This window comes from Dunckerocampus dactyliophorus, chromosome 16, assembly GCF_027744805.1.
Source record: "Dunckerocampus dactyliophorus isolate RoL2022-P2 chromosome 16, RoL_Ddac_1.1, whole genome shotgun sequence".
Taxonomy (NCBI): Eukaryota; Metazoa; Chordata; class Actinopteri; order Syngnathiformes; family Syngnathidae; genus Dunckerocampus; species Dunckerocampus dactyliophorus.
In genome coordinates this window covers 21128820-21153352 of record NC_072834.1, presented here as the reverse complement: position 1 = coordinate 21153352, position 24533 = coordinate 21128820, and the positions used below count along the sequence as shown (strand labels likewise).

The 24533-nt window shown below is 39.8% G+C and overlaps 1 protein-coding gene across 3 annotated transcripts in view; it reads right to left on the bottom strand.

Annotated features, from left to right (window-relative positions):
* Nucleotides 1-22834, bottom strand: part of jade2 (jade family PHD finger 2) — a 102988-nt gene extending 80154 nt beyond the window's left edge. For 2 of the 3 annotated variants that reach the window (XM_054755090.1, XM_054755091.1), the window contains exons 1-2: nt 22031-22833; nt 11575-11638 (exon numbers count right to left, since the gene is read on the bottom strand). In XM_054755090.1, the coding sequence (XP_054611065.1) occupies nt 11575-11638 (64 nt within the window). In that variant the 5' untranslated portion in view covers nt 22031-22833. Of the gene's footprint in view, nt 1-11574; nt 11639-22030 lie in introns of all 3 variants that reach the window. The other variant, XM_054755092.1, reaches the window with a different exon arrangement.
* Between the last annotated feature and the right edge of the window lie 1699 nt (nt 22835-24533).

Below are 24533 nucleotides of genomic sequence, written 5' to 3'. Positions count from 1 at the left end.
TATGATAATAAAGTGGTACTATTATGAAAATAAAGTGGTACTATTATGAGAATACAGTGGTACTATTATGAGAATACAGTGGTACTATTATGAGAATACAGTGGTACTACTATGAGAATACAGTGGTACTATTATGTGAATACAGTGGTACTATTATGAGAATAAAGTGGTACTATTATGTGAATACAGTGGTACTATTTATGATAATAAAGTGGTACTATTATGATAATAAAGTGGTACTATTATGAGAATAAAGTGGTACTATTATGAGAATACAGTGGTACTATTATGAGAATAAAGTGGTACTACTATGAGAATACAGTGGTACTATTATGAGAATAAAGTGGTACTATTATGATAATACAGTGGTACTATTATGAGAATACAGTGGTACTACTATGAGAATACAGTGGTACTATTATGTGAATACAGTGGTACTATTATGAGAATAAAGTGGTACTATTAATGATAATACAGTGGTACTATTATGATAATAAAGTGGTACTATTATGAGAATACAGTGGTACTATTAAGAGAATACAGTGGTACTACTATGAGAATACAGTGGTACTATTATGAGAATACAGTGGTACTATTATGAGAATAAAGTGGTACTATTAATGATAATACAGTGGTACTATTATGATAATAAAGTGGTACTATTATGAAAATAAAGTGGTACTATTATGAGAATACAGTGGTACTATTAAGAGAATACAGTGGTACTACTATGAGAATACAGTGGTACTATTATGAGAATACAGTGGTACTATTATGAGAATAAAGTGGTACTATTAATGATAATACAGTGGTACTATTATGATAATAAAGTGGTACTATTATGAAAATAAAGTGGTACTATTATGAAAATAAAGTGGTACTATTATGAGAATACAGTGGTACTATTATGAGAATACAGTGGTACTATTATGAGAATAAAGTGGTACTATTATGAGAATACAGTGGTACTATTATGAGAATAAAGTGGTACTATTATGAGAATACAGTGGTACTATTATGAGAATAAAGTGGTACTATTATGAGAATACAGTGGTACTATTATGAGAATAAAGTGGTACTATTATGAGAATACAGTGGTACTATTATGAGAATAAAGTGGTACTATTATGAGAATAAAGTGGTACTATTAATGATAATACAGTGGTACTATTATGATAATAAAGTGGTACTATTATGAAAATAAAGTGGTACTATTATGAAAATAAAGTGGTACTATTATGAGAATACAGTGGTACTATTATGAGAATACAGTGGTACTATTATGAGAATAAAGTGGTACTATTATGAGAATACAGTGGTACTATTATGAGAATAAAGTGGTACTATTATGAGAATACAGTGGTACTATTATGAGAATAAAGTGGTACTATTATGAGAATACAGTGGTACTATTATGAGAATAAAGTGGTACTATTATGAGAATACAGTGGTACTATTATGAGAATAAAGTGGTACTATTATGAGAATAAAGTGGTACTATTAATGATAATACAGTGGTACTATTATGATAATAAAGTGGTACTATTATGAAAATAAAGTGGTACTATTATGAGAATACAGTGGTACTATTATGAGAATACAGTGGTACTATTATGAGAATAAAGTGGTACTACTATGAGAATACAGTGGTACTATTATGAGAATAAAGTGGTACTATTATGAGAATACAGTGGTACTATTATGAGAATACAGTGGTACTACTATGAGAATACAGTGGTACTATTATGTGAATACAGTGGTACTATTATGAGAATAAAGTGGTACTATTATGAGAATAAAGTGGTACTATTAATGATAATACAGTGGTACTATTATGATAATAAAGTGGTACTATTATGAAAATAAAGTGGTACTATTATGAGAATACAGTGGTACTATTATGAGAATACAGTGGTACTATTATGAGAATAAAGTGGTACTATTATGAGAATACAGTGGTACTATTATGAGAATAAAGTGGTACTATTATGAGAATACAGTGGTACTATTATGAGAATACAGTGGTACTATTATGAGAATAAAGTGGTACTATTTATGATAATAAAGTGGTACTATTATGATAATAAAGTGGTACTATTATGAGAATAAAGTGGTACTATTATGAGAATACAGTGGTACTATTATGAGAATAAAGTGGTACTATTATGAGAATACAGTGGTACTATTATGAGAATAAAGTGGTACTATTATGAAAATAAAGTGGTACTATTATGAGAATACAGTGGTACTATTATGAGAATACAGTGGTACTATTATGAGAATAAAGTGGTACTATTATGAGAATACAGTGGTACTATTATGAGAATAAAGTGGTACTACTATGAGAATACAGTGGTACTATTATGAGAATACAGTGGTACTATTATGAGAATACAGTGGTACTATTATGAGAATAAAGTGGTACTACTATGAGAATACAGTGGTACTATTATGAGAATACAGTGGTACTATTATGAGAATAAAGTGGTACTATTATGAGAATACAGTGGTACTATTATGAGAATAAAGTGGTACTATTATGAGAATACAGTGGTACTATTATGAGAATAAAGTGGTACTATTATGAGAATAAAGTGGTACTATTTATGATAATAAAGTGGTACTATTATGATAATAAAGTGGTACTATTATGAGAATAAAGTGGTACTATTATGAGAATACAGTGGTACTATTATGAGAATAAAGTGGTACTATTATGAGAATACAGTGGTACTATTATGAGAATAAAGTGGTACTATTATGAGAATACAGTGGTACTATTATGAGAATAAAGTGGTACTATTATGAAAATAAAGTGGTACTATTATGAGAATACAGTGGTACTATTATGAGAATAAAGTGGTACTACTATGAGAATACAGTGGTACTATTATGAGAATAAAGTGGTACTATTATGAGAATACAGTGGTACTATTATGAGAATACAGTGGTACTACTATGAGAATACAGTGGTACTATTATGAGAATAAAGTGGTACTATTATGAGAATAAAGTGGTACTATTAGGAGAATACAGTGGTACTATTATGAGAATAAAGTGGTACTATTATGAGAATAAAGTGGTACTATTATGAGAATACAGTGGTACTATTATGAGAATAAAGTGGTACTATTATGAGAATAAAGTGGTACTATTATGAGAATAAAGTGGTACTATTTATGATAATAAAGTGGTACTATTATGATAATAAAGTGGTACTATTATGAAAATAAAGTGGTACTATTATGAGAATACAGTGGTACTATTATGAGAATACAGTGGTACTATTATGAGAATATAGTGGTACTATTATGAGAATACAGTGGTACTATTATGAGAATACAGTGGTACTACTATGAGAATACAGTGGTACTATTATGAGAATAAAGTGGTACTATTATGAGAATAAAGTGGTACTATTATGAGAATACAGTAAGTGGTACTATTATGAGAATAAAGTGGTACTATTATGAGAATAAAGTGGTACTATTTATGATAATAAAGTGGTACTATTATGATAATAAAGTGGTACTATTATGAAAATAAAGTGGTACTATTATGAGAATACAGTGGTACTATTATGAGAATACAGTGGTACTATTATGAGAATACAGTGGTACTATTATGAGAATATAGTGGTACTATTATGAGAATATAGTGGTACTATTAGGTGTGATGGTGTCATACGTGTCAGAGGGAAAATAGAGTATAGCTCTTCAGGAAGGAAGGAAACCTTCCTTTTGCTTCAGGCAAGCTTTTATTTATAACGTGGCAGCAAAACAGAGCAGTTGAGCACAGACAGATTAGCATGGCTAGCTAGCCCTTCTCACTTCCGCCTTCCTTACCCCACCACACTGATCTGTATTATATATCTGGATAGCTCATACGTCGCACGCCGCCGTGCAAGCATGAAGCCACAGAGACGCCATCTTACTACTCACATCTTGACTACATTGGCACAGCGTACATAGCGTACACAGCAGATGAAGAGGCTTGCAAAACATCTATATTTTACATTAAAAAGCCGGGAGATTCTCCCATTCCTTCAAGTAACGCAACCTTAAAAACGATTTGATACCTTATTCTCTATCTTTTGGCTGTATTAAATGTACTTTTCCCCTTCCAATTCTCAAAATTGGAAGGGGAAAATTGTACCGTGCACCCTGGCTCAGCACTCCCCATAGCAATGATAGTTTTACTCCTCTAGAAAGAGATTTTCATTTTATCTGCATATCCCATCCCTTTTTTCCACTAAAATCCATGCTCATGATCCTTTACTTTTTATTCTTACTTTCATACAATTCACTATGCTCTCATCTGTACAAAATATGAATCATAAAACAGAGTGACTTTGGACAAGTTTAAAATCATTTAACATTTTGCTGATTTTTATTTATTTTTTTGTGTTATGAAATAGAAATAACCCCTTTTCTGATATAGAAATATATTTGAACAAAAACCACAGGAATAATATGTAATATAATATGTAATCATGTATAAACATTGTCTCCATATGGGGGTTCAAATGATCAAAGATCAAATGATCAAATGATCAAAGATCATAAGATCAAAGATGGCGCCCTCCGTGGCAGACGTCTCTGTGACACTCTCCCGTGTTTTTCTATTTTTTGCTATTTTATTGTTCATTTTGGACATTCAACACACTCACGCAGTACATTACAACAGAGAGACACTTTTGAACATCGGCAGGGTTCACCACGAACTTTCATTTAGCCTCTCAGACTTTGCCTTTCTTCTGCGCCGAGAGAACGCAGCAGCCTGCGGGCCTGGTGAGCTGAATACCCGGCGAGCAAAGCATCCGAGGCGTAAACGAGGCAAGCGAGCCGGCCTGCATGCTAGGCTAAAAGCTAGAGCGACGAGGCCACCGCTACCAAGCCTGCTGCTAGCCAACGTCCGCTCTCTTGAAAACAAGATGGACGAACTAAAAGCAAGGATTACAGCTCAACGTGAGATCAGGGAATGCTGTGTCCTCACCTTCACAGAAACCTGGCTGACGGAGGATATACCGGACTCGGCGATCCAGTTGGAATCATTTGCTGCTTACCGGGGAGATCGGACTTTAGCGTCTGGTAAACACAGAGGTGGCGGTGTCTGTGTTTACGTAAACAAACGGTGGTGCACAGACGTACAGACGATGGAAAAGCACTGCTCGCAGGACATTGAGCTGCTGATAGTGAAATGCAGACCTTTTTATTTGCCTCGTGAGTTTAGCGCTGTGTATTTAACTGCTGTTTACATCCCACCACGAGCTAACACTGCTAATGCACTAGGCCTCCTGCATGACATCATTGATAAACACGAGACCAAACACCCAGACGCTGTATTTATTATATCTGGCGATTTCAACCACTGTAACCTCAGGACTGTCCTCCCCAAATATTACCAGCATGTGAGCTTTCCCACAAGGGAAAATAACATCCTGGACCAAGTCTACTGCAACATGAAAGGTGCTTTGAAGGCTGTTCCAAGACCCCACTTTGGTAAGGCTGACCACATCTCTATATTCCTTTATCCAACATACAGACAACTTCTTAAAAAAGCTCCCCCTGTACGTACAGCAGTTAAAGTGTGGAATGAAGAAACTGATCAAGTACTTCAGGACTGCTTTGGCTGCACAAACTGGGATGTGTTTAAAACTGCAGCGGGGAGGGAAGATTGTACTGTTGATTTGGATGAATATGCTTCTGCTGTTACTGGCTACATTAGCACATGTATAGAGACTGTTAGCACCACCAAGTATTACAGAAAATACCCTAACCAAAAACAGTGGATGAACTGTGATGTAAGGGCTAAGCTACGTGCTCGTTCGACTGCATTTGTCATGGGCACCGCTGATGACTACAAAAAGGCCAGATATGACCTGAGGAGGTCCATACGGGAGGCCAAAAGACAGTACAGACAGAAGCTGGAGGGCTACTATTCCACCTCAGACCCTCGGCGCATGTGGGCGGGGCTCCAGCACATAACAGACTATCGACAGCAGAGTAGCGTAGCCACGTCCAGCCATACCACACTTCCAGATGAGCTGAACGAGTTCTATGCCCGCTTTGACACCCAAACTCCTGATGAGCAGAGAGGGTGGCTGAACCTGGGGAGCACACAGGACTCACCTCTCATGGTGACATCAGCTGATGTGCGCAGGGTTCTAAACAAAACAAACCCACGAAAAGCAGCAGGGCCAGACAACATCTCAGGACGTGCACTTCGGGTTTGCTCATCAGAGCTAGCTGATGTGCTTGCTGACATATTTAACCTGTCGCTTGCACAAGCATCTGTACCGACCTGCTTTAAGTCCACCACCATAGTGCCCGTACCCAAGAAGAGCAACGTGACCTGCTTGAATGACTATCGCCCTATAGCACTCACTCCTATTGTTATGAAGTGCTTTGAAAGAATAGTCATGACCCACATCAAAAAGAGCATCCCGGCGGCAACTGTGGACCCTCTACAGTTTGCATATCGCCAGAACCGGTCCACGGATGATGCAGTCAACACTGCCATCCACACAGCCCTTTCTCACCTACAGGGCCAGGACACATACGTCAGAATGCTATTTATAGACTATAGCTCTGCTTTTAATACAGTCTGCCCCCACAAACTCACAAATAAGCTCCTCACACTTGGCCTGTCTCCCTCCCTCTGTAACTGGGTGTTTAACTTTCTCACAGGCAGACCCCAGTCAGTCAGAGTCCACAACTGCACATCCAGCTCAAGAATTGTGAGCACTGGGACCCCACAGGGGTGTGTGCTGAGTCCACTCCTCTACAAGCTCTTCACCTACGATTGCGTGGCCTCCCAGAACAACACCAGCATCATTAAATTTGCGGATGACACTACAGTCATCGGACTGATCACTGGTGGTGTTGAAACATCATACAGAAGAGAGGTGGCGGACCTCATAGCTTGGTGTCGTGATAACAATCTCCTTCTCAATACAGATAAGACTAAAGAGATGATCATTGACCCAAGAACAAGGGAAAAGGAGCCGCATAGACCCCTGTTTATTGATGAGACTGAGGTGGAGAGGGTGAAAACCTTCAAGTTCCTTGGCACACACATCAGCGAGGACCTCACCTGGTCTCACAACACCCAACAAATTCTGAAGAAGTCCCAAAGGAGACTGTACTTCCTGAGAAGACTGAGGAAATTTGGCATGTCCACCACAATCCTGAGTTGCTTCTACAGATGCACTATCGAAAGTGTCCTTACCGCCTCCATCACTGTTTGGTACGGTAACTGTACAACACGTGATAGGAAGGCACTCCAGCGGGTGATCAAGACCTCACAGAACATTGTTGGGGCAGCCCTCCCCTCACTGCAAGACATTTATAAATCTAGAGTCCTACGAAGAACACACAACCTCATCAAGGACAGCACACATCCACAACACTCATTATTCACACTCCTACCATCAGGCAGACGCTACAGGAGTTTGAAGTCCAGGACCACAAGGCTGGCAAACAGCTTTTACCCACAGGCCATCAGGCTTCTCAACGAAGCACTCGCACACGCCGCACGCAACACACGCACACACTCATAGCACTTTATTTATTTATTTATTTATTTATTTATTTGTATTATTTGCTTGTATTAATGTCTCTTCTGTTGTTGTTGCTTAATTTATTGGTATATATGTTTATGTGTTTATGTTTCTATGTTCTTATTCTTTCTCGTGTTTCCTTTCTTTTCTTGGGAGTATGAACAGAATAAGATTTTCATTGCATGGTATAACTGCTGTTTTACCATGCACATGACAATAAAACTCTTGAATCTTGAATCTTGAAATTCGGGTAAACAAAAAAAAAAAAAAACTTATTTTTTATATTTGCAAGCAACCGCAAATGATTTAGTAGTCTAGTCGCGGTTGTTTGTTTACATACCCCCCACGGCCCCCCATGTAAAGCTGTTATGACTCAGGTATGGTATGATATCGACAGAATTTTTTAAAAATGATCATACCCGAGTCCTTATGACTAAGCTCAAGCACACCTGTTGTGCGAGGTTAGTGTGAAGACTAACCTTGCATTTAGTGTGAGTGGCTAACAAACTAACAACACACTTAACAACTCACAAGTTCTCACATAAGTCATTGTCCGAGAGGTGTTTCTTGTGAGTGGCAATATGGCGGCCGCGTGGCTTCACAAGTCATTGACCAATGGCCTATCCAGATTTATTAGTACAGATCAGTGGCCTGCCACCCCCACATGCCCAAGACCAATGGGCATAGCCGTCTCAGGCAATGCCTGTAACACAGTTTTTACACATTGATGACAATAAAGTTGAAACTTTACGAGAAAAAACTAAAAACCTTATTCATGTAAATGTATGACGTTATTCTCGGAAATACACGCGTTTATTCTCGAAATCTCCGATTATTTTAATATGCCGTCGTAACAGGCATTGCCTGAGACAGCTATGGAAACGTTAACCATGTCAATATGTTAAAACATTAAAAAGGTGTAAATATGTTAAAGGGTGTAAATATGCCAGCTGGTTTTCATGCGAGATGTGAAAGACGAAAGCAGACATGTTAGCACACACACACACACACACACACACACACACACACACAATCTGTCACTTCACAAGCAAAACTAGCATGCTAGCAGTAGCGCCGTGGTGGCAAGGAAAATATGTTGAGTGGGAGGCAACACACACACACACACACACACATACACAGGCTGCTAATGATCACCCACACTCCGCTTCCATTAAAGTCACTGTCTCCTCCTTTCACACTCACACAATCCATTTCTAATCAATCCTCCTGTGTGGGTGTGTGGGTGTGGGGGTGTGGGTGTGTGTGTGTGTGTGTGTGTGTGTGTGGGTGTGTGTGTGTGTGTGTGTGTGTGAATCTTTCTCCCTTGAAATATAAACAGATGCTCTATAACGGATACAGTGTGTGTGTGAAAAGTATGATATGATAGATAAATGAAATGCTAAATGGTTGCTAGCGCACGCACAGTTGGGTTAGCGTCATGGCCGTGTGATGATTAAAAGGCTCGCCAGGCCACAGATGGATGCTAAAGCACATCTATTTTTTTTTTGTTTTTTGTTTTTTGTTTTTTTTGTTTTTACAAAATGTGAGTATGTCCGCGACCCCAATGAGGAAGAAGCGGTATAGAAAATGGATGGATGGATGGATGTGAGTATGTCATTTCGGCCACTTGTATTCGTGCTTTTGAAATCTGTTAGTTATCTGTCATCTTAAGTTCCTAGTTGCATAGCAGAGGTGGGAATCTCTCAAGATTACGATTCAGAGGCCTGCGATGCGATGATAAAACGATCGTCCATGCATCTTTTTTTGTGAGTAATAGCTTGCCATGAAAACATGAAACAAATTCGTTCTTCCGTTATCTTGTAATAATTGGAAGGTTACATCTACCAACATATTTCCTCACTGCACAGAACCAGCCGCATGTAGAAAATGAATAAACTGTCACCTTTTGACCTCTGTGCTTCCTTTTAGATTCCTTCACTCCCTGAGTGGGCGGAGCCACGAGGCGCACCTGTAGCCATTCTGCCATCTCGGGCTCTTAAGCCACTTGCATATTGTCTGGCTCTTGTCCAGCTCATTTTTACCGTGAGGGCGATATAAGTTTTGCAACCTGCAAAACACGCCTTAAAACTTTTTAGTTCGGTGCGGCATTTGGGGGGCGTGCACTTGGCAGGGTGTGGTGAGTTTTCACGGCTCGTAATGTGATCGTCAGTCGGGCGGCGGCTAATTATCCAAAATGCAGGACACGCGCCCGTGATAGCCCGAACAGTGGTTGGATTCGTCGGATTGGATGGCCAGCTGGCCGTCGTGGGCGATAGTGGAACCGGGTTTGCCGACTGCCTGGGGTCCTGCTGGAGCGCCATCAAGCTGCTCTGCATCCAAACTCTCCTTAAAGAAGGCGCCTGATCCGCTACGTTTCACCAGTGACTTTGAAAAAGTCAGTCAAATATGTTTTTGTCGAAATGTTATGGTTCCCCTTTCATATACTGTAATACAGCGCAGGGGTCACCAACGTGGCACCAGGGAGCCCCCACGACCCTCTGAGGCGGTTTAAGTCAGTTAATAATGTGAGAACACCAGAAGGAAATGCATTCTGAAATACGAAATGCGAGTTGTGGATACCAGCACATTTTTATGGTAAAACAAACACATTTGCTTTGTTTGGGTTGAAATAAGCTATGAAAATAAAGTGGTTTTGTTTTTTATTTCAAAATTTATCCTTACCGGTAATCCACGTGATCGGGTAGCGGTATCGTCCGATTTCACTCACTCGTATGGGCAGCAAAAAAAACCCTGATCGGAGCATCCCGACTTAAAACTGCTCTAAAATTGACACCTATTAGTGTGCAGTTGCATCACCTCTTTTTCCATCTCGCTCAACAAAACGTAAAAGATGTGGAAATACGTCTTTGGGATCAGGCGTTCGCGTTTATAAAAACGTACAGATACGTCTTTGGTATTGAATGAGTTCATGATTCATTTATTTTAACGGTTTTATTATTGCATTTATTTGATTTTTTTATTGGTTAAAATATCATTTTCACAGATTTGATATGATTTTGTCCTCCGTTTTTCTCTTGTTGTACATTAGCTTGGCTATGTTGTCGATCACCCAGCTATGTCAATACTTTTAAAATAAATAAACACATTTCTTCAATTCATTATGGAATTATTCATTTTCTGTAATTGATAGTTTATTTGATTGGAATTAATCATTTATTGAATGAATACATGGGCCGCACGGTGGCCTAGTGGTTAGTATGTTGGTCCATAGGTATGAATGTGAGCGTGAATGGTTGTTTGTCTATATGTGCCCTACGATTGGCTGGCGACCAGTCCAGGGTGTACCCCGCATCTCGCCCGAAGTCAGCTGGGATAGGCTCCAGCATACCCGCAACCCTAGTGAGGATAAGCGGCGTAAAAAGTGGTTGGATGGATGAATTAATACAAGAATTAAATGTCTTATGTTCGTGATGCTCGCCCGAAGTCAGCTGGGATAGGCTCCAGCATGCCCCCGCGACCCTAATGAGGATGAAGCGGTATAGAAAATGGATGGATGGATGTTCGTGATGCTATCATATGAAATTTTTCCAAGTTCACCAGACACATCAGGTGAATTTGCACAAATGAGTGCCGACACCAGCCTGAATTTTACCCGGCATCGAACAGGAAAGGCGCCAGATGTAAACTTTTACACTGAAATGTTGGTCAACATGCACCGTACCTTTTAAATGCTTTCATTTTCCAGGACAACACGCAACTAACACCAAAGTACTGCTTTCATTTTCAATTCCAATGGTTGGGCACGTTGCTAAAAGATCACTCCACAACGTTCTAAAATTCATTTCATTATTATTAATAATGAATAATGCTTTCTTTTACATTATTTCTTAATGATAACTATGATTTTTGATAGACTGACATGCTATTTTGCTCCACAATTTAGGTAAAAAGAAAAAAGGAAAGAAACCAAATAAAAAGGAGAGTTGGGCGGGGCTATTGTAGAGTGGGCGGGGCTTGTGAGGTGGTTGAAGTTGCACCGCAAAGGAACCTACTGTCTGTGGTGTCGGAGTCGTTGCTGCTGGTGGAGTACTTCCTCCTCTTCCTCTCACTCTCCATCTGCACAGGAAATGAGGAGGAGGAGAAGACAAAAAAAACAGACGTTTGTTATCTTTGAGGGGGGGCGGGCATGTACACCACCAGACCCGCAGCGCCCCCTACAGTCCCAGCCAGGAAGATGCCGCCCCTCCCCCACCCCCACGCTTCCAATTTGGCGGCTTCACTCGGTCATGGTTTAATAAAAATACATCAAATGATCTCAACCTGGGACACACGTCCCAATACTCATTCAGTCACCACACACACGCACGCGCACGCACACGCACACGCGCGCACACACACAATTTAGTCATCAAGTCATTTAGATTTATTGTTTTTACACTTAATAATAATACATTTTATTTGCTGTGCACTCTACATTTTAAGGAAATCTCTAAGTGTTGTGTCATTTAAGACATTATTTGTACTTTCTTATTTTCTTTTTTTTACGTTTTAGTTGTATTTTGATTATTTTTTACACGTTTACTTAAGCAACTTAGTTTATTTGTATTCTTTTGTTTTTATTTTTCTTCTTTTTTTACACACTTTCTGCCTTGTCTTTTTTTAATTTGTCATTTTTATTATTTTTGCACTTGGCCATTTTTATTTTTATGTATTTTTATTGGTCACACTTTTATTTAATTAATTTTTATTTGCTTTTTTTTTTTTTTTTTTTTACAATTTATATATATTTTTACAAATTTATTTATTCATTTATTTACACTTTTAGGTCATTTAGTTTGTTTTTTTTTTTACACTTTTATTTAAGTCCTATTGTATTTTTATTTTTTACACTTCCTTTTAAGTCCTTTTTTTAAAAAATTGTATTACTAAAGCCATTTTGATTGTTTTTACTTTATTTGTATGTGTTTTTATGATACATATTCATCATTTTTACAGGTGATTAGTCAAAAAGTATGCAAAGTGAAGCAGATTTGATAAAAATTAAGCGTACCTAAATGAAGCATGTTGTAGCATAAAAATGGCTCCATTAAGTAAGATAGAAATACTGTATAAGGCATTCCAAGGTGCGGTGATGATATGTAGTATTGTACACTGGTCACTAGGTGTCAGTAATGTTACTGTAATGTTTGCACCAGACTTGATGGCCAGAACAACAGGCTTTTATTGCAGCTTTGAATGATCTCACAATAAAAAATAAACTAAAATATTAAATAAATAAATAAATAAATATGGACTAAAAGTCATATCTCGATATATTTAGGTTGAATATCGATATACGATATATATCCCGATACTTTTTTCCCCAAAGTGAGTTTAGACAGAGTCAAATCCGAACATACGTGCAAAGTTGTTTTATTAAAATGTCAAAAATCGTATAGAAAAATAGTCGCGGAAATAAAATAGTGCATTCTCTTTTTTGAAATAAATATAGAACAAATAAAATATAATCTTCAATCTTAATCAGGCTGCACTCGCGGGAGTCCCTCTGCAGCCGGGTTAGCGCAGTTCCGTGTTGTTGGGGAGAGATCTCACATTCCGCATGAAGACAGACGGTAAACATGGTTTATCCTGTCTACTCCGCTGTCCTCCTCCGTATTTCCGCGGGGATCTCCGTCTCTCGGCGTAGCGAAGGGGTGTGTGGCTCAAAGCTAACAGCTGCTCCCGAGTGTAAACAATGGAGCCGTGAATGAATGCGTCTCCCGCAACAAGCAAGAGGCAAGCTACCAACGCAACAAGATGAACATCCACAGCTGCACAGTCGCTTAACGGGTCCGTATGGCACAAAAAACAATAAGAAAGTACGAATAAACATTATTAAACACTAAAAAAGCCACAGAAAATACAGAGCTGCTGTAAGTAGCTGGCCTTAGGGCGGCGCCATCTTGAAATATGAAAATCCAGTCTTTATCGATATGAACGATCTGCTTGTTTTTGATATCGTGCTTAAAAGAAATATACTTTTAAAATGTCGATATGTCGCCCAGTCCTACTTACAGGTCTTATTTTCTCTTATTATGTCTACTATATTTGGAAATAGGAGTGTAGAGGTGACTGAAGGGGTGTTATTTTATGTCTAGGGGGCTCTAATAATGTTAAAAAGCGTATTTAGAAGGCTGTACACAGGTTTTGTATGTCTTATATATCTTATTATGTCTACAATATCGGGTAATAGGAGTGTAAAGGTGACTATAGGGGTGTTATTTCATGTCTAGAGGGCTCTAATAATGCTAAAAAACATATTTAGAAGGTTGCAAACAGGTTTTGCATGTCTTATTTTGTCTACTATATTGGGTAATACAAGTGTAAAGGTGACTATAGGGGTGTTATTTCATGTCAAGAGGGCTCTTACAATGTTAGAGTGTATTTTTAGAAGGTGGTAAACAGGTTTTCTATGTCTTATTTTCTCTTATTATGTCTACAGTCTACTGTTATTTCACATCGAGGGCTCTAATGTTTAAAAAAGGTGCTAAAAAGGTTTTCTACAGTACAGTATGTCTTATTTGTCTTACTTTCTCTTATTATGTCAACTATATCGGGTAATAAAAGTGTAAAGGTGACTAGAGGGGTGTTATTTCATGTCTAGAGGGCTCTAATAATGTTAAAAAGTGTATTTAGAAGGTTGCAAACAGGTTTTGTATGTCTTATGTCTACTATATTGGGTAATAGAAGTTTAAAAGGTGACTATAGGGGTGTTATTTCATGTCTAGAGGGCTCTAATAATGTTAAAAAGCGTATTTAGAAGGTTGCAAACAGGTTTTGTATATCTTATTATGTCTACTATATTGGGTAATAGAAGTGTAAAGGTGACTATAGGGGTGTTATTTCATGTCTAGAGGGCTCTAATAATGTTAAAAAGTGTATTTAGAAGGTTGCAAACAGGTTTTGTATGTCTTATTATGTCTACTATATTGGGTAATAGAAGTGTAAAGGTGACTATAGGGGTGTTATTTCATGTCTAGATGGCTCTTATAATGTGAGAGTGTATATTTAGAAGGTGGTAAACAGGTTTTCTTGCTCTAATGATTTATAAAGAAGGAGTCCTACTTTGCGGAAATTCACTTATCAGGGTCAGGTCTGGAACCAATTAAGAGCCATAAACGAGGAATCACTGTGCATGATAGTCTGTCTCTGTGGACACGCTTCTCACAGTCAATATGCGACTGTCCTTCACATGGACTCATTCATGAGTTTTTATGCAGCATCAACGTGAAAACACAGCAACGGCAGCCATGTTGCTCCCCCACTGTGGACACACTGTACTGCAGCTACCTGAGATAAACCTCAAGTATGCTTGTCAAGGGATGCTCACACATCCGTCAGTGATAACAACTAGACACACACATATCTGCTCTTGTCTTTTTGTGCACAATTCGTTGGTGAAAAGTTGCTGGTACACTAACACACACAAACCACAGGCTGTTTGCTTGTGAGTCTCACACACACACACACACACGCACACACACACACACACACACACACACGCACAGCCACTCCTTGAGGAGGCAGAGGTCAGTCAGTTTTATAGACAATCTTTGCATATAAATTGCTTCATAACAAACCATCCCTCCAAGGCACAGCTCTGGTGTGTGTGTGTGTGTGTGTGTGTGTGTGTGTGCGTGTGAGAAAAGTCTACATCCCAAGTACAGACGCTCCTCACTTCCCCTCTTCATCTTCCTCACTCTCAACATCAATAGTATTGGGACATCAATCATCCAACATCAGTGGCTTCCAAAATCTTGTAGAAATTCTTTTTGGGAAGAGTGGAAGCTCGTATAAAAATATAAATATATATATATATATATATATATATATATAGTGGCGCCCCCTGTGGGTTGTGTTGAAAATGCATCAAATCTCAAAGCGCTATGTCATTTAAGACATTTATTTGTATTTATTTTATTTTTTTTTTAATTTTTATTTGCTCATTTTTGTTTTCTTACACTTTTAAGTCAACTTTATTTTTTTTATTTCATTTTTTTGTTGTTTTTTTTTTTTTTTTTTACAGTTTTATACAAGTATTTATGTTCTTTACAATTTTTACCTTCATCATTTTTATTTATTTTACACTTTAAGTCAGGGGTCACCAACACAGTGCCCGCGGGCACCAGAGGCCCCCACAACCACATAAGGCGCCCGCAGGCCTGCTTTTCACAACACTAGAAAGAAACGTCTTCTGAAACATAAAATGTGAGTTGTGAATGTTTTGGTAAAACAAGCATATTTGATTTGTTTGGGTTGAAATAAGGTATGAAAATCATTTCTACAAAAATGGCCATTTTCATCTTCTAAAAGTAGCTCTCGCAAGAAAAAACGTTGGTGACCCCTGCTTTAAGTCCTCTTTAATTTAAGGCATTTTTATTATTTTACACTTAGTCATTTTTATTTTTATGTATTTTTACTGTTTACAATTTTTTTTTATATCATTATTATTTGCATTTATTTTTTTAATTATTTGTTACAATTTTATTCATGTTTAATGTAATTATTATTTATTATGTTGTTTTTAATTTACACTTTTAGGTCATTTTTGGTTGTTTTTTTGGGGGGGGGGTTTACACTTTAAACAGTCATTTATTGTTTTTTTTATTGTTTTTCTTTAAATTTGAGCATGCATGTAATCTACATATCCTCACAGTGTTATCATTACACAAATCATCAATGACCTATGAACAATTAGTGGCCAAGTCCCGCCCCCTTTTCGCCCACATTTTTCAACCAATCTTGTTCAAACGTGACACACACGTGCTTGTCAGCCCCCTCGAGGTTTGCACCAAATTTCGTGCTGAGGGGACAAAACACCTTCAAAAGTTACAGCGGGTGTTTTGTGGAGCTGTGTGAGAAATCTCAAGTCAGTCTGGCTTATGGGGTTTAATAAAAGCGCCACCATGTGGTCTGTTTGTCCTGGAAGTAACAGCACAGGTAACACGGTAGGGGGGCATGTTGTGACACATTTTCAGCCTTTTGTGTGCAGCGCTCACAAGAGTAGAAGCGTTCCTTACATAAACACACACGAGGACATCTACCAATACTATATATATATATATATATATATATATATATATATATATATATATATATATATATATATATATACAGTATATACATATATATATATATATACACAGTATATATATATCCATCCATGTCCTGATGACTGGAAAGCAGTGATGAGTCACTGGGATGTTGACATCACCAACATTCCCATCAGCCGCTATGACCCCGCCTCCCTAAAACGGAATCTCTGCACCTTCAAGAAAAAGAGAACATGCGTGCGGCTAAGATGGCCGATCAGGAGGTTGCCTAAAGCCGCAGCTGTTAACGTCAGTGTTTCCTTCATTGGAGCCCTCGGGACACCACGCACCCGGCGACGACCCGAGATTCTGCAGTGAATTGACTGGAGGCGTTAATTGGAGCGTTTATGCTAGTGAGAAAACAAAACGGGTGTAAAGCGGATGGAGTGACGTTCCCCAGCCTGCTGAAGCGAACAGAATCCAAAGATCAAAGGATCCGAGGAGTTTGTCATTCCAATAAAAACACTTGCTGTGCAAGCTTGGAACCTTATTGGTCACTAAATGATAATGAATCAATAATTATTTATTTACTGTAGTATATAATGGCATGGTGCAATTTAGCAAAATATAAATAGTACAATTCAGCAAAATAAAAAATAAAAAAAGTGCAATTAAGCACAATTTTAAAGAGTGCAATTAACAAAATAAAATAGCGCAATTAAGCAAAAATAGTAAAATTGCCCAAAAATAAAATAAATAAATTAATTAAAGTACAATTAAGCAAAAATAAAAACAGTACAGTTGAGCAAAAATAGTACAATCAAGCAAAATAAAAAAAATTAGTGCAATTAAGCAAAATAAAAAAAGAGTGCAATTCAGCAAAAATAAATACATTAGCGCAATTAAGCAAAAAAAAAAAAAGCAAGATTAAGCACAATTTCAATATAGTGCAATTAAGCAAAAATAACTAAATTAAGCAAGAATAAAAAAAGTAACCCTAACCCTCCTAACCCCTAACCCCCTAACCCTAAAGAGTGCAATTAACACAATAAAATAGTGCAATAAAGCAAAAATAGTAAAATTAAGCAAAAATAAAATAAAAAAATAAGTGAAATTAAGCAAAAATAGTATAATTAAGCAAAATTGAAAAAAAGAGTGCAATTGAGCAAAAATAAATAAAATAGTGCAATTAAGCAAATACAACATAGCACAATTAAGCAAAATTAAAATATAGTGCAATTAAGCAAAATAAATACAATAACTCAATTAAGCAAGAATAAAAACAGTTATCCCTCGTTTATGGCGGTTCATTGGTTCCAGACGCGGCGGTGGTCAGCCAATTTCCACAAAGTAGAATTCAACATTAATAACTGAAATATGTTGGTAGTTAGAGCATAGAAAGCCTGTTTATGACTTCCTAAATAAGTTCCATTAACATTATTAGAGACCTGTAGGCATGAAATAGCACCCCTACAGTCAGAAATGGCCATGGGTTTAAACATTAGCAAGCTAGCCCGCTAACCAGTTAGCCTCCAATTTATTTGCTGTATTCTAAACTTAAGAAAGGGTTTAAAACAGAGTGGGGAAGAAGGAAAAAGTAAGAAGCCAAAAACTTACCATTACTATTTAATTCTTACTCCGCTGTTCTTTTGTGTCCGCAAAAAAAAAAAAAAAACGTCTTCAGCGCAAGAGTAATTTATTGACGGTCCCTAGTATAAGCAACCAGCTCAGTGTCTACTCACCATGCGAGCAGTGGCGGAGCCAGAAATGTTTAATTGGGGTGGCCAAAGTGAGACCATTACTCATACAGGGGTGGCAATAAGTTGATACCTGGATTGTATAGATGGCCAGTGGGGAGGCCGGATATGGAATCACCACTGGCCGACGCCTAGCTCCGTCACTGCGCGCAAGCTCCCCCCACAATGACACAGCAGCCTGGGCACAGTGAGGGGGGAAACGATCGCTGTAGCTACGGAGCCGAATGTCCAATGTGAAACTAACTTCACACCGGTACACCGCGGACACGTCTGCGCGGCGGTGTTGCGTTTTCTTCTTCTTCTGGTGGCGGGAGCCGAATGGCAACGAGCTCTGAGGCGCATTGAAAACAACAAAGCGTACGGAGCGATCAAATTTAGCTTCATTCAGTATCGAGGTATTTCCAGACGCCGTCAAATGGATTTTCATTCATCCTGTCATTGTCCATGCCCTCAATTTGTATTTGCGCATATGTATCCTTAGCTTCAGGGATAGTAGGATCTTTTTAGTAAAGTCATTTCATCTGTGTTTTTTAATTAGCTCATGCGTGCTATCTCCAGAACAGAATGCTGTTGTATCGTCTGCAAATAATACTAGCTTTAGGTCTTTCGTGACTTTACAGATGTCGTTTATATATATTCAACAGTTTTGGTTCCGGTATTGAGCCCTGGGGTATGCCACACGATATATTTAAGTTCACTGATGTACATATATTCTCCTAGCTTCACATATTGCCTCCTGTCCGCTAAGAAGCGTTTAACCCAGTTCAAGACTAATCCTCTGATTCCAGAACTTTCTAGGTTTGTAATTAGGATGTTGTGATTAATTGTATCGAAGGCTTTTGTTAAATCCATAAATACTGCACCTGCGCACTCCCTGCGGTCTGTGGCGTCTGTCATTTCCCCCGGGAATTTCGACGATGATTTCTCAGTGTACCCGAGAATACTTCTATGTCATATTTTGATGACATGTTATGAATGTTTTGGGTGTGAAGGGTTGACTGTGAAACCTAGAAAAGGTCATTTCGGATGACTCATGCCGAAAATTCAACTGAATTGAACTTTAAAAATGCTATAAAACACACGAGAATATGTCAATCTCTTATGTTTTCCTGACTTCTGTGACATATTTTCTTGAATGACATTGATGTATTGTTCGCATGTGAAGAGGTACAGTACATACAGTATATACAGTATGTGTATATAGATATGTTGACTGTAATATACTGAGTATGTGCATAGATATGTTGACTGTAAGTATACTTAGTATGTGCATAGATATTGTATGTTGACTGTAAGTATACTGAGTATGTGCATAGATATTGTGTCTTGACTGTAAGTATACTGAGTATGTGCATAGATACTGTATGTTGACTGTAATATACTGAGTATGTGCATAGATACTGTATGTTGACTGTAATATACTGAGTATGTGCATAGATACTGTATGTTGACTGTAAGTATACTGAGTATGTGCATAGATACTGTATGTTGACTGCAATATACTGAGTATGTGTATAGATATGTTGACTGTAATATACTGAGTATGTGCATAGATACTGTATGTTGACTGTAAGTATACTGAGTATGTGCATAGATACTGTATGTTGACTGTAAGTATACTTAGTATGTGCATAGATACTGTATGTTGACTGTAAGTATACTGAGTATGTGCATAGATATGTTGACTGTAAGTATACTGAGTATGTGTATAGATACTGTATGTTGACTGTAAGTATACTTAGTATGTGCATAGATACTGTATGTTGACTGTAAGTATACTGAGTATGTGCATAGATATGTTGACTGTAAGTATACTGAGTATGTGCGTAGATATTGTTGTATGGAAAAGCACAGAGTGTACACTTTGCATGCTCCATTCATACATAACATCATCCACCCCCTCCCACCCTGCGCTTCCTCATCCTCCTCTTCCTCCCAGCTGCGTCACGGACCACGTGGAGGTGCTTACCCCCTTTTTCAGCCAATCGCTGCTCAGTACAGCACATACGCACTGTATATACATTCATGTTATGCCCCCACCCACACACACACGTGCACACTGTATGTACACGTGTGTGTGTGTGTGTGTGTGTGTGTCTCATGTACACGAGTGAATAATGATGATGATGATGGCATGGGATGAAGAGGCTGGATGAAAACATGGGCTAACGAGGATATGAAAAACAGACAAGGAAGGGGGGAGCTTGATAGAGTGTCTTGTTATGTTATGCGCCCCCCCCCAGAGCTTGCGCACACACACACACACACACACACACACACCATGACTCATCTCTGGTTTCATACCCAGCGGGAGGAGGGCGTGTGTGTAAGCGCTTGAAGAGCATGGTAGAGCAGTGTGTGCGTGTGCGTGTGTGTGTGTGAGATGATGGTAAAAGGGTGGAAGTGGGTAGCGGTGGGGGGGAGACATTTAACAAGCCTCCAGATGATTCCTTGCTTTAATTGATTCAAGAGTCACGCTCCCAATGTAAAATACACGCACACCCCCTGGAGACCTCCCCCAAGGCTTCCTTAGGATGAAATCATGCGTAGCTAGCCACCTCCTGCACATGCTTATGCTGAGGAACGAAGGAAACAAGTTGAGGTATTACCTCGGCTGAAACTCGGCTGAAAATGGTGCCAGCCAACAAACATCATCCCTTCGGGGATGGGGAAAAAAAAAAAAAAATCACCTTTTAAAAACACGCCCACCGGCACTCTTCTCTTCTCTGATTGGTTGCAAGAGTGTCAACAGGAAGCAGACTCCCAAACGAGAAGCAAAGCGTCCCATCTTGGAGTTGCGATACGGGCAATGGAGATGTTCCCTCATGCGGTTAGCGCATGTTTTGTGCAACGCAGCAGTAACACAACCGGTGTTGGAATAGCAGCAAACTGCTGAGTCGGCAGGAATAGCGCCACGACACGCGTTAACGCCACAGCCGAGGTGCAGCACTTAAAAAGCGCATGCAGAGCTACATGCGGCGTTGGTCGCAGGTCACTTGCGGCTGCTGAAATTACATTCGGGAGGCTGCCTACAGCCACAGCTGCCAATGCATTTTGGCACGATTAGAGACTCCGGCGGTTACTTGCTTGTTTCGGTTACCTGATTAGACGCAGTATTGCATTCACAAAAAAGTGTGTGTGTGTGTGTGTGTGTGTGTAACTCCTGCACGTTCTCCCTCCCCCCCCCCCTTTTTTTTTTTTTGCAGGTAAAAAGGTGCTGCAGTCAAATTGGAGGTAAACAACCAAGCAATGCTAGGCTACATCTGCACAGGGAGAGGGGTGCTCTAATTCGCGCGTGTGAGTGTGCGCGTGTGTGTGTGTGTGTGGTTGCGTGCTCAGCCTTCCTAAAAGCAGAGCTGCCGCCCCTCCTCTTTCTCAGAGCAAAGGAACCTGCAATTCCTCTGAGGGGTGCCAAGGTGCACTTCCCAAACGCACCCCTCTACGCTACTTCAAGCGCGTGCGCAGTGTACACGCATATGCGCGTGTGCGCAAGTCACAACTGCACATTCCACGCTCATGCCTGCACATTAGTTTCCGTTAGAAAAATAACACATGTATATATCAATATATGCACAGCATGTGGATGTGTTGTACGCACCCCACACACGCCATCTAACCTCCATGTGAATACTGGATTGGGTTACGTAAATAAAGGTAAAGGTAAGGGAGGGGGTGTTTACCTTAGCCAGAAGAAGATGAGATATTCCCAAAGGTTAGGAGAGCATCAGCAGAGAAGCATGTGTACTTTTGATTGCTTCAGTGTTCTGTTTCCGGTGCTTCAAGTCAGTGAGGTGGTGTGACAGGACCCTCCCCGCCCCCCTTCCCTCTTCCTTGCACGCTGACAGCTCCGCTAAAAGACCAAGCCAATCCGAAAGCGAAGAGGAAAAAGTGTGAGTCGCTGCTCCGGGTCACGGATGCCAGAGGCCGGGGTGTCGCCGCCGCTGCAGCCGCCTTTCAGTGCGCGCTGAGCGGCGTGCAGCGCACAACATGCCGCTCACTGGAAAGCATGTCGCATTTTGCAGGAAACCATCGAGCTTGGAGTGCAAATCAGTGATAGAAATCCAAGAAATCATACATACGTTCTCCCCCGCTGCCAAAAGGTAGAGCAGGGGGGTGGGGGTAAATGGATGCTTTAAGTCCAAACGATGACTCAGAGAAAAGATTGCAATCCAGTTTCGCAATGTCCTCCTGTTCCTCTTCTTCTTCTTCTTCCAAAACACAGCAGCCAGCTCTCCTCCTCTTCTTCACCGCCTTGCCTCCGTGCGCGGTGGACGCTCCTCCGCGGCCCTCCTGCTTTCGCCTTGGACAAGACGGAAACAAACAGGAGCCCCCCTCCCCTGCTAAAACCTGGACAAATTCAGCTGAGAGCCTCAGCTTGAAAACTCTTTTGGCGCCATATTTATGGCGTACTTTCAATTGAGCGCAAGCAGCGAGGCTGCACTTCCTCTTTCACTGGGGCACGCCGCCCCCCACAGGACAGCAGCGGCACCGCAGCTCCCAATGGACACACCCCCATTCCTAAACATGACATAACCAATCTTTTTTTCTTCTTCTCACTTTCGGATTTTTTTCCCTGTCCGCATGAAGGGTTTAGTTCCTGCCGGAAACGGAAGCCATGGCATTACACCACAAAATCAAACGTATTTATGGTATTGCTTTAATTGATTTAGAACATGCACACAGGTTACGTTGGATACATCACATCGTACAATTCACACTTCCACATGTCCAAAAAGGAGTAGAAAGAGGCACGTTTTATTTAATCCCAATCCACACACACTTCAAAAAACAAAACATTTGTTCACTTCCTGTATTGTACACAGTGTTCCCTCATTTACAGGTTACAATAGGTTCCCAAAATAGCTCGCAATAAGTGAAATCTGCAAAGTAGACAACTTTATTTGTTTACAGTTATTATATATGTTTTAAGGCTGTAAAGCCGCTCACCATACACTTTATACATTTTTCTCAGACAGGCATGAACATTTTCACACATTTCTCTTTTGTTTAAACACTCAAAGTTCAAATTTGTTTGAATTTGAATGAGCAACCGGCTAGGTTGGGCACAATAAATAATGAAGTGACTCACGCGTGACCGTGATTCATCCTGGCACCGTTGGTCTGTGGCGTTTTTGTATGCTATAAAACATATCGCTCCTGCCGTCATCATCCTCCACGCCCTCCTCCTTGAACCGAAGATTAATTTAGCCAGTTAGCTTCTTCTCCTTCTATTGTTTATTGGCGGTTAGCAAGCAGCTCACGCATTTAGCTGGTTTGCTAGCAACGGCACAAAGAAGACTGACAATGTCTACAGCAGATCAGGATGCAGAACACAATGGGCGGGTTCTCCCTTAACCAATAAGGACTGTTGTGGCTCTATATTTAGCCGGCTATTGCCTACTGTGGGTTCCTAACATGCTCCTACAGGCCGCGATGTAGCGAGGGAACAGTGTATTTTGTATTGTATATATTTAATAAACAGCCGCACGGTGGTCTAGTGGTTAGCATGTTGGCCACACAGTCACAGTCTGGAGATCGGGAAGACCTGGGTTCGATTCTGATTCTCCCCTGGGCATTTCTGTGTGGAGTTTGCATGTTCTCCCCGTGTGTGCGTGGGTTATCTCCGGGTACTCCGGTTTCCTCCCACATTCCAAAAACATGCATGTTAGGTTCATTGGCGACTCTAAATTGTCCATAGGTATGAATGTGAGTGAGAATGGTTGTTTGTCTATATGTGCCCTGCCATTGGCTGGCGACCAGTCCAGGGTGTACCCCGTCTGTCGCCCGAAGTCAGCTGGGATGGGCTCCAGCATGCCCCCGCGACCCTAAAGAGAAGAAGCGGTATAGAAAATGGATGGATGGATGGATATTTAATAACTCAGCCCCGGTCCAGCTCCACAACACCCAAACAGACAAAAACCCACACAAAACAATCGACAAACAAACACACCATGAAAAACCAAACAAAAACTATTACAACAATAATAATGATGACAACAATATCAACAATACGTTGTTGGGATCGGGCGGTCGGGATTCTAAAAATGTATGAATACGTCTTTGGTGTTGAATGAGTTAATAACGTGTTTTTGGTAGTGGCAGAACAGACGGCGTTTCCGGTATGGATCGCGTAGCTGTCATTACGTCATCCGTTTATGGCAGTTACAGAGTGCAAGAGTCAGC